Here is a 10,740-nt window from a genome sequence, read left to right as displayed (position 1 = left end):
TTGAACTAACAGTTATTTATTATGTCCAGTCCTGGTGCGTGAGAGGAACCAAATGCCCACCGGCTCCTCGTGGCAGTGAAAATGGAGTCACCAGTGCCACAAAACTGCCACAAGCAACTAAACCCTGCAATGCTGACCACGGGGGCCTTGGCCTGGAAGGGGCAGTGCAAGCAAACACAATAAGACACAGCAGCACGCACGCAGGGGATCGTGGCTCTGCCCCGGCTCCAGCAGGCTGTCCCTGCTAGGGATGCTGCCCCCACACCCTGCCACCCAAGCACCCCTGTCCCCGGGGCACTGAGCCGTCATGTACGTGCACGGGGTCCGGGTCCGCCTGTGCAGTCCAACCGCACGTGTGGCCCTAGATGTGGTGCGGGGCCCTGGACTCGCGCACCAGAAAGCTTGAGCACCGCTGGGCTTACGGACTCGGAGACGCATCAGCTTTCACGAGCACGCGCTCACCTCCTCACACGCTATGGCAGGAGGCGCAGAGTGAAAAGGACAGGGCGTGGAGGGAGGGGAGGAGAGGAGAGGCAGGAGGACAGTGCTGAGAGAGGAAAGCAAAGTCCCAAGTGACAAACCACGGGGACAGCAGGGATCTGTACATGAAGGACGAGAGCTTGGAGCCGGTCCCTCCCAGGCTGTGTGCGTGGGGACTGGGACATGAAGCAGGTGCTGTGATGGAGACCCCAGCCCTGCCCCCACCCCGGGGGCACCGAGGGGTGGCAGTCGGGGCGCGGGGAGGGGACAGTCTGTGCCCCCCGCGGGTCATGGCAGGGACAGGGATTCCCTCAGGGCTGGGCTGGGACCGGGCACAGGGTCAGGGGAGCCGCGTTGGTGCCCCCAGCATTGACACCAGGACTGAAGTAAGGGCGCAGGGTCCCGGAGAAGGTGTCAGTGAAAGTGAAGAGATGGGACCTGTCGGTCACGTTGTAAAATGAGACCTCGCCCCCCTCGTAGTCTAGGAAAACCCCCACCCGCCTGGGCCGCTCGCGCACGGGGAGGGGGGTCATGGGGGAGGTGAGAGCCTTGTATCCCCCGTTCTGTAGCCACACAACCCAGAATCCATCGCCAGGCGATCGTTTGACCTTCCCCTTCCTGCGCACAGACTCCCTGCACACGCCCAGGGTCCAGCGCGTCTTGTCTCCCACCTCCACCTCCCAGTAGCGCCTCCCGCCCGTGATCCCCTCTGACCCCAGGACACAGACACAAGGGTCAAATCTCTCGGGGGTGTCGGGCAGATCCTGTCGGGTGTCTCCGTGTCTCACACATTTCCGATCCTCAGACAGGACGAGTTTGGGATGAGCCGTCCCTGGGTCCAGAGTCATGTCCACTGGGGAGAGAGTCACGGGTCAGGGCCGGGGCAGGCGGTCCCCGCGATCACGGGGAATTCCCTGCGTCCCAGGACTCGCGGGTTGGTCCCTGCTGGGAAAGCACCGTCGCCCCACGGGGAAATGGGGGAACAGGAAATGGGGGGACACGAAATGGGGGAACAGGAAAGCGGGACTTCCCAGAGGGATTTTTCCACTGTTGTGAGCTGCACAACTCCCCTACAGCCATGCCCAGGCACCCCAGCATATAAAGTGCTGGCAGAGACTGGCTCACATCCTCAGGGAGCGTGTGTGCTTTCCACCCCACCCCCCACCCCGCAGCCCCTGCTCACTCTCAACAACCAGGCAGGATCAGGGCAGGGCTGGGGGATCCCTGCAGGGTGAGAGATCTCGCACCCTGATCTGGGTGCAGACTGGCCCAGTGCGGGCACTCCCCATGGTCAGTCTGGTCCAGGCTCATCTGACCCACAAGGGATGGGGACAGGCTGGGATTGTTCATGCAAGTCACCCGTTGGGAGGACAAGGTCCAATGGGGACAAGGTAGTTGAGAAAAAATTAGGGTAGACATCAGGAAAAACTTTGATTCCGTAAAAGTAAGTACAATGTGGAGCACACTTCCAGCAGAGGCAGTACACTTGCCATCCCTGGAGGCGTTCAAGAGGAGGCTGGACAAGCACATCTTGGAGCTCATTTGAGCCCAGTTGCCTCCTGCCCATGACAGGGGACTGGACTTGGTGATCTTATTGGTCCCTTCCGGTCCTTCTTTCTATGACTGTGACTGTGTGCGTGTAAGGAGTGGGACATGCTGGGTTTCATTGCAGAGCCTCTTCCATTCATGAAGAGCAGCCCAGCTGAGCTCAGCTGCACCTGGGGCCAGTCCCAGCTCCCCTCTAAGCAGCGCCTGCTCTAGGGTCTGGACAGCTCCAGCCTGACCTCCCCTCCCCAGTGTCCCCCAGGGGCTGTGATCTGTGCACACCTGCTCCTACCGCACAGTGCCCCCAGAGCTTGGCCCAGGCCCCAAGGACTGCCTCCACTGTCCCCTGTCCTCACTCTTGGTAATCATTCATCCAGGGGCAGGTCCAGGCAGGGTGTCCCCGCAGGGCTGGAGATCTTACACCCCACTCTGGATGCAGACTGGCCAAGGCCAGGCTCTCCCCACACTCAGCCTGACTCCAGCCTCATCTGACCCACGTGGGGAAGGTGATAGCTCTGGGCAAGATAAGTGGGATACCTCAGATGTCCCTGCCAAGCCCGCACCATTCAGGAAAGCCTCAGGGCTGATCCACACCACAGACTGAGCTGGGGCATCAAAGCCCCTTTAAGAACGGATGCCTTGACTCTCCCAAACCCAGTCCCGGGTGGAACCAGCTGCTGGGCTGCAGCTCTGTGTGGGCAGGACTGCACTGGCTGCTGCTTTGCACCATCACGGGCAGGAAACAGCTGCAGAGACCAGGCTGGGACCTGCCAGTTGGGTCCCTGTTTGTTGCTGCCTGGAGGGGGCTGGGGGCTGTGGGCACCTGTCTGCACTCCCAGGGCAAGGCCAGGCCTGGCTGAGGCTGACGTCTGGGCCACCTGTCCTTCCTGCTGCCTCAGGGAAGGGACCGTTCTGCCCCGTTCTGCCCCTCAAATGATCAACCAGGTGGATCCCTGTTCCTGCTGTGGGAGGGAGCAGGTAGTGACAGGATCAGGGCTGGACAGCAAAGTGCTGGTGGTCTGAGATTATCCTCTTGCATGTGCCCCAGGCCCAGTTCCTGCCACTCGATCTCCTGTTTCCAACTTCCCCTGTCCCCACTGGAGTGACCCAGCCGTGCCCTGCATGGAAACTACAACGGGACTTTTCCCCTTGCCGATCCAGGGACTCTCAGACCTGGGCTGAGCAGACCGCTGCAGGACTGCAGAGGCTCTCTGCCGACACATCAGTCGCATCCCCCTGTGCTGTGTGTGCTACACCCCCCAGTGCACTCAGCACCGCTCTTACCAATGACCCTGCCATGTGCTGCCACGTACCTGTGAATTTCCTTAGCATTTCCACCATCCCTGGGATGCTGCACGGGGTCTTCAGCTCTGTTGAAACAGCTTTTGTTTCCTGAAGCTTCACATCCTTGCTCCTAAGAGGAACATATCCCCCAGCATCGCTCAGCCCAGCTCTTCCACATGGATATGCCTGCCACAACCCAAGCAGGAATGTACTGGGTGGGGGAAGGGGAAGATACAGCACCTGTCCAAGGTCCTTTTCACATCCTAGAAAGGGAAAAAGGTGGGTAAAAGTGAATATTCCCTTGCTGGGTGAAACCATCTGTGCCAACATTTAGGGAGTTTATGACTTGTCTGTTCTATGGGCATCATTTTTTTCAGTGTGAAAATCCTTATGTCTGCCTCTGCCTGGTGCACTTGAATGCAGCCAAGGGGGATGAGCCATTTCTCTGCTATCACCTCTGTCTCAGCATTACTTTGCTCTAAACATTTTCTCAGCTACCTCCAGATTTCCTGATTTCCTTTGCAGCTGCTGACAGACATGAGAAAACCAAATAAACTGTGCTTTCCTGGAAGAGGCCGAACGTTAGTTGGACCCGGCTCCACAGCATCTCTCTAGATCACACGGTTCATTAAGGCTTTTTGTGGCTTTAATCTAAAGTTGATTCAACCAGCTATCACATAAAAGCTCCAAAAAATCCCTGTGGAAGTGCCCAATCTATACAGATATTGGGCAAGCCATGTCCAACTATTGTGCTACCATTTCTGGACATGTGCTGGGCTTGGCGGAGGGGCACACTGACCTTAAAGTCAATCCCTTTGTTTTCATTTCTGTAGGCAGCTTTTATGTTCAATAACTTGGGGCTTCTCCCAAATCAGAATTTCCTCCCAGTACAGACTGGTAGATCTCTAGGATGATGGAAACTCTTGTCTGAGTCTTGGCTCGGTTTCCCCCAGTTCTGGGGTCCAGGCCGAGGGCTGCTTTGTGCCAGAAGGCAGCAGCATTGAGGGGCCGGATCAGCAGCACACGCTCACCTTCAGCAGCTCAGCAGGTGTCTGCCGGCTCTTTTCCTTTATCTCCGAGATCAGCGTGCGCAGAGAGGAGCTTTGCCGGGAGAGTTGGGCTACGTTCGCCTTCAGGCTCCGCAGAGTCTCGCTCTCCTCCTCCTTCAGTCTCTGCAGAAGCCGCTGCTCCTCCTCGCTCACAAAGCGACGCAGCTTCTTGCACTCAGACTTGATTCTCTCTCTCCGTCGCTTTACCTTGTTCTTCCAGAACAAGCAGCAAAAACAAGTGTGAGCTGTGATCTCCACTTTCAACTTTGCATTGGCAGAGGGAAGGCATGAATTCAGTGTGTGCAGCCCTTTGTCACTAGCTATACTCTCACCAGATATATAATACACACATTAGATATAGTGATGCACTATCTAGAGAAAGGATCACACAATGTCACTCGATGTCAAAGAGCACCTCACATCATGAAGTATTCGCTTTGGGTTAGAGGAGGGGGCAGAGACACTATGGGTCAAACTACAATGGGGCATGGTGAAAGGGACCTTATGGTGGGTGTCTACTACAGACCACCCGAGCAGGGGGAAGAGCTGGACCAAGACTTCTCCAGTCAGCTTATGGAGGCAGTTAGGTCAACGGATGTTATTGTCATGGGTGACCTAAACTACCCAGACATTTGGTGGGAGGAGCAGACAGCCAGGTCTGACCGCTCGCGTAGGTCCCTGGCTGTATTACAGGACCTTCACCTTATCCAGGAAGTGCACAGCCCCACTAGGGTAACGCCTTGCTGGACCTGGTCCTGGCCACGGGGGATGACCTGGTGAGGGGACTGCAGGTCCTTGACCACCTGGGCAATAGCGATCATCACCTGCTGCATTGCACTATCCAACGCAGGGTGTCAAGGGCTCACACCAAGGCTAAAGCCCTTGACTTCAGATGAGTTTAGGGGACTTCAATGAGCTTAGGAGACTAGCGGGAGAGGCACTGAGGGCCCAGAAGGTAGAGGAGATGGGAGCCCCCGAGGGATGGTCATACCTTAAGGGGCGATCCTCCAGGCCCAAAGGGTAACAGTCCCTGAGAAAAGCCAGGGGGTAAGAGTGCTCAGAAACCCCCTTGGCCCAGCAATGGCATTCAGCAATGCCTGAGGACTAAAAGGGGGGCGCACAACCAGTGGAAGGGAGGAGCTATCACCAAGGAGGAGTACTCCTCCGCGGCCCGGGAGTGTAGGAGGGCTATGAGGAAGGCCAAGGCAGAGATGGAGCTCAGGCTAGTGTTCAGGATTAAAGACAACAAAAAGTCCTTTTTCAAGTACGTTGTGAGCAAGAAGAGGGCACCAGGCAATGTAGGGCCCCTGCGAGATGCAAATGGTAATCTTGTGGCCATGTCAGACAAGAAAGCTGATATTTTTAACAGTTTCTTTGCCTCTGTTTTCTTGAACAGGGACCGGGACATCCCACCTACTAGAGGTAGGGACAATCTCAGGGATAGCTCTATCAAGCCTTCAGTCAGCAGAGATGTAGTCAGGGATCTTCTGGAAGGGCTGGACATCTTTAAATCTGCAGGTCCAGATGCCCTCCACCCAAGGGTGTTGAGGGAGCTGGCAGGGGTCATCACAGAGCGCTTGGCCCAGCTGTATGAGCATTCGTGGTCATCTAGCCAGGTGCCGGGGGATTGGAAACTAGCTAATGTGGTCCCAATTTTCAAGAAGGGGAGGAAGGAGGACCCAAGTAACCATAGGCCCGTAAGCCTCACCTCGGTGCTCGGGAAGCTCTTGGAGAGCATCCTCAAGGAGCACATCTGTGGGGGGCTGCAGGGGAGATCATGCTCAGGGGCAATCAGCATGGGTTCGGCAAAGGCAGGTCCTGCCAGACCAACCTGATTGCCTTTTACGACCAAGTAACTAAATCCTTGGGTGATGGTGTCACTGTGGATGCAGTCTTTCTAGACTTTAAGAAGGCCTTTGACACTGTTTCTCACCCCATCCTCATCAATAAATTAAACCCAAACTGGGCATTCAGGATCTGGTGCTTCTGCAAAGACCCTGGGGCTTGGAGCAAAACCCAGTGGGCCACGGATCATCTCTGGCTGAGCTGTTGATGTTGGTGCTTTTGTGCCAGGCCTGGGGCTGTCCCTGGGTCGAGGATGCAGGAGGTGCTCCATGCAAAGAACTTCAAGCCTGTGTTGGCCAAGGGAGATGGATGGGAAGGACCCCAAGAGAGCCCCCTTCACCAACAGGAACTCTCTCCGTAGGAGACAGGCTCCTCTGCCAGTGGCTTGTTCCCTTCCAGGGTGGGGAAAGTGCAATATCCTAAAGTGACAGCCCAAGAACCAGGAAAAGCACAGGACATAACAAGAGACACGTGAGGAAGGGACTGCAGGGATGAAGAACGAGCCCGCACCAGTCCCACAAACCATTACCTCTGCCCCTGTGAGAGCTGCCCCAGGCTGGGGAGCCTTGAAGTCCCTGTCCATGGGCCCAGGGCGGGGCAACAAGAACCGCCTCCCCCTTGGCCCTGGGATGGGGAACAGCAAACTCCAGAGCCCCTTTCCCTTCATGCGGGGGCACCGCGGGTGAAAGAGCACAGGGCTCCCGTTCCCTGCAGGGCAGGGTAATGCAGAGTGCCCAGCCTGCCCTGCCCCAGGGCACCGCAGGAAGGGCTCTGCACCAGTCCTCTTCTGGCTCAGTGATGCCCATCGTGATATGAGGCATTTAGGTTTCAGAGAACTGCTAGAAAAACCTCACAGAAACCAAAACACTGATGTGATGGAAATCCTGCTGGGGTGCCCAGAGCCCTGGGACAGCTGGGAAAGACAGAGACATGGGCTTCAGGGTGTGCAGAAAGTGAAGCAGCTCTGGGAGCAAACATGGCTCCAGCTTGCAGAGTGTGGCCCATTTTATGGGAGGTAAAGTATGTCATCCAGGCCAGGAGCAGTGGCTCTGTACTCCCCTGGAAATGTGGCAAGGAAGGGGTTAAGCTGCCAGCACCTCAGCCCAGTGTGGTCCCAGCTCTCCCCCAGACCGCAGCATCCCCCTGATGTCTAGGAAGAGCTCCCTCCATGGCACACCGCCCCTGAGGGGGCAGATCTTACAGCTGCCCCCACCCCGCACTGCCAGCTCTGCATGGGGATGAGCTCTTGAGGACACAAAGTGGCACCTGCCTTCCACGCCGCGGTGCTGTCCTTCTCCTTGGACTCCATCGCCAGGGCTCTCTTCATCTTCCTCAGAGGATCCAGGACTCGCTGGAGCTTCACCTGGCAGGAGAACCATCAGGTCCTTATTCCTGACCCTGACACACGCTGGGACAAGGAGGGCTTCATACGGGATCAGTAAATGTGCAGGGAAAGCAAGCAGCAGAAGCAGCCGTGTGTGGGGCTCTGGGGCCCCGGGACCAAAAACCCAGCAGAGTCACTGGCCAGGACCGTGCCCAGGGCAGCGCCCATCCCCGCTCCTCTCGAACCCTCTTTGCAGGCTCTGGCTCAGGGGCTCTGGCACCGGGTACAAGACGCAGCTGATCTTCGATTAACCAAGGGAGATTGAATTAATTGATGATTAAGTGCTTAGCCATGGATTGGGTGGGACTGTGGAATTCATCTAGAATTAAATGACGAATTCATAGATAATTAATTTATTGTTGGGGGGAATCAAGGGAGGCTGGTGACTAATCATGAAGTAACCTCCTGTAGATTAAATAAAGCAGGGGGATTCAGTGAGAACCACTTGATCTTGTTATAGGAAAGGGGGAGTGTTGAATTCACTGATAAGGAATTGCGATGCCGTGCACCATGGGAGACAGGGAACTCCACTGATGTTTGACTGAACTTCCATGGCTTTGGGGAATAAAGCAGCCAGTGAGCAGACAATGAATAGACTGAGGACTGACTGAGGTACCCTACGAAAGGCTTGGGGCAGCAGAGCGAGTGGCAACTGCTGACTGAGGGGTTCAGGATCCCAGGGGTAAGGAAAGGCTACACATTTCAACACCAGGTTGGGCGTAGAAAGGAACAGGCTGCAGGAGTGGAAAGAGCCTGTGAAGAGGCCGGTTCTCATCCAGGCAGATCTTAGCCCTCCTCTTATCACCTGACCTCTCTTCAATCTTCTTAACAACAAGGCGTGGGAGGTGAGACCGAAGGGAACTGGAGGCGGAGACCTGGACAAGAGAGGCGGTGGCTGCCGCATGCTCCTAGCAGAGGGTGCTCTGTCCCCCCTTACCCCCACAGCCCTTCACGTGCTCTGACCTCCAGCACCCCGCACCAGCTTCCACCTCTGCTCGGAGCCTAGGGGCGGAGCTGCCGCACGCACTTCCGGGGAGACCGGGGCGCCTGATTGGCTGCCCGAGCGGGGCGGGCTTTAAAGCCGCAGGTGACGTAGTTCCCTCCACTCGGGAACCGGGAGCGGGAAGGAGAGGAGTCAGCGCACGTGTGTCCCTTTTCCCACTGACGGACCGGCGGCGGCGGCAGAGGAGGAGTCGGCGGCGGCGGGGGAGCAGCAGCTGCCCCCCGAAGGTAAGTGTGGCGGAGGGACCCGGCGCAGCTGAGCCGGATCCGGAGGGGAAGCCCCCGGGTCCCATGTAGCTGAGCCGGTAGGAGCCCGCGGCGCAAACAGACGCGCTCTGTAAGAGCGTGCAGGCGTTCGCGCCGGCGGGCGGGCGGGCGGGAAGGGCCAGGAGAGAGACTGGTGTAGGGTAGGGCGTAGACACCGCGCAGGTCTACAACCAGCAGCTCGGAGCGGTGTCTGCGAGGAGTGCTGCTAGGGCCTCTGCCCAGGGGGACAAGGCTACCCGGGGCTGGTCTGAGGCCTCCACCCAGACCGAGCCCATGGGGGAGCGGATGTCCCCCTACCTCCTGGCCTGTGGGGGATCCCCGGCAGGGCCGGGGGGGCAGAGATTGGGGGCCCCCACCCCTGTCCGGCAGGTGCCCATCTTGGGGCTCTGGAGGCGCAGGCGAGGGAGCTCCGGGAGGAGGTTCGCAGGCTGAGGGGGAGCAGGGAGGCGGAGGATGTAATTGCAGTTATTTCCGTTCCCTGCAGGCCCAGGCACCGAAGGAAGAAGCAGCCCGGGGAGTGCCCTCCACAGCAGAATGGCAGACGGTCACGGCCAGGACCGGAGCAGCTCGCAGCGAACCGGTACCAGCTTCTCCAGTCCGACTGGTGAACAGGTACGAGGCCCTGGCGACCCTGCAGGAGATGGAAGGGGAGGAGGAAACCCTTGGGCAAGAAGAAACACCACGTTCTTCACACACCGAACAGGTCAAGAGATCCACGAGGACCCAGAGGAGGAGGCGACGAGTGCTCGTCATAGGCGACTCCATCCTGAGAGGTACGGAAGGGCCCGTCTGTCGCCAGGACCCCTCGGCACGAGAGGTATGCTGCCTCCCCGGAGCAAGGATTCGGGATGTGACGGAGGTAATCCAGGGCAGGATCAAGGCCACCGATTCCTACCCATGGTCCTAGTCCATGTGGGTACTAATGATGCGACCATGGGCAAGCCGGGAGCAAACCGGGGTCGTACCAGTCCCGTCTCCGGTACACGCGGTCTGTGGCCGGCAGCCCGGGCACGCGGGATGGGAGAGAACCGCGGGGCGGTTTTGCGCACGCGAGTTAGAATGAGTTATGGAGGCGTAATGGTTGATTGAAAAGATTGTTTACTTAATACCAAAGATGGTATTGGTGTAGGCTGGACACGTTTCCAGGCACAGTTCCTGCTTGAACCCTCGTTGGAAGACTCTGACAAATCGATTACTCCCACGGAGTTTGCTAGTCTCCGCGGGTCCGGTTAAGTTGGGTTCGAAAAGTTTCCCCGAAGTTATTCAGGCTCCGCGGGTCCGATAGGTTTTCCCCAGAGTTTGCTAGGCTCCGCGGGGTCCGAAGTTACAGGAAAGGGATACGTCTAGGATTGCGCTCGGCGACGGGGAGAGGCGAGTGTCATATTGAATGAAATAGTTTGAATGTTTGTGAAGGTTGCCCATTAGCCAGTTTCAGGAAGAAGATAAGATTTATCTCCTTATCTAGTTCATTGTTTTGGGACTAAGTGCAAAAGGTCCTGACTTCGCTTAAAGTCTTAATTTAAATTTCATCTTTTAAAAATCTTTTACAAAGAGAGCAAATATCCTGAATTCCAAGAGATCAAACCCTGGGGCCTTTTGACCAGGTTGGTAAGAAAAGGGCATTTGCAGTGATATGGAAGTTTCCCAAAGGTAATTTAAAATGCTCAACAAAGGCAAAAGAATCTGTTGAGGAAGATCCGAGCCCAAATTTGGGAACAGTGACATATATTGAGTAGGAGGAGCCCGCTGACGGCAGCTCACTCATTAAAAACGGTAACTTACTGTCCCAATTTGGAGGTGACTATACTTGTAGAACAACGAAGGAAGAATCGCAAGTATAGCCCGGGTCAGACTGATCACCTGAACCAACCTCTCCATGAACAC

The 10,740-nt window shown here is 56.9% G+C and overlaps 1 protein-coding gene across 3 annotated transcripts; it reads right to left on the bottom strand.

The window, feature by feature from the left end:
- LOC132248830 (E3 ubiquitin-protein ligase TRIM11-like) lies at positions 1 to 8,635 on the bottom strand. Of its 3 annotated transcripts, none has more exons than XM_059723208.1 (6): positions 8,525 to 8,635; positions 7,474 to 7,566; positions 4,341 to 4,571; positions 3,550 to 3,572; positions 3,339 to 3,439; positions 1 to 1,333 (listed from the first exon to the last, which is right to left on the bottom strand). In XM_059723208.1, the coding sequence occupies exons 2-6, from the start codon at positions 7,528 to 7,530 to the stop codon at positions 792 to 794; spliced, it is 954 nt and encodes a 317-aa protein (XP_059579191.1). In that variant the 5' UTR covers positions 7,531 to 7,566; positions 8,525 to 8,635; the 3' UTR covers positions 1 to 791. The 3 variants fall into 3 exon arrangements, with proteins under 3 accessions (XP_059579191.1, XP_059579190.1, XP_059579189.1); XM_059723207.1 differs by having other exon boundaries at positions 7,474 to 8,462; positions 8,551 to 8,635; XM_059723206.1 differs by having other exon boundaries at positions 8,551 to 8,635.
- Between the last annotated feature and the right edge of the window lie 2,105 nt (positions 8,636 to 10,740).

This window comes from Alligator mississippiensis, chromosome 1, assembly GCF_030867095.1.
Source record: "Alligator mississippiensis isolate rAllMis1 chromosome 1, rAllMis1, whole genome shotgun sequence".
In the NCBI taxonomy this organism is placed as follows: domain Eukaryota; kingdom Metazoa; phylum Chordata; order Crocodylia; family Alligatoridae; genus Alligator; species Alligator mississippiensis.
The sequence above is the reverse complement of the archived record's forward strand: the minus strand, read 5'-3'. Positions and strand labels throughout refer to the sequence as shown.

What these genes read in the sequence shown, in the direction of transcription:
- LOC132248830 (XM_059723208.1), bottom strand. Translation starts at nt 7,530, where the DNA reads ATGAAGAGAGCCCTGGCGATGGAGTCCAAGGAGAAGGACAGCACCGCG. An exon ending in CACCTGCTGAGCTGCTGAAG is followed by an intron (nt 3,573 to 4,340) that starts GTGAGCGTGTGC and finishes TTCCCTTTCTAG; the next exon opens with GATGTGAAAAGGACCTTGGA. An exon ending in GTGAAAAGGACCTTGGACAG is followed by an intron (nt 3,440 to 3,549) that starts GTGCTGTATCTT and finishes TGTTCCTCTTAG; the next exon opens with GAGCAAGGATGTGAAGCTTC.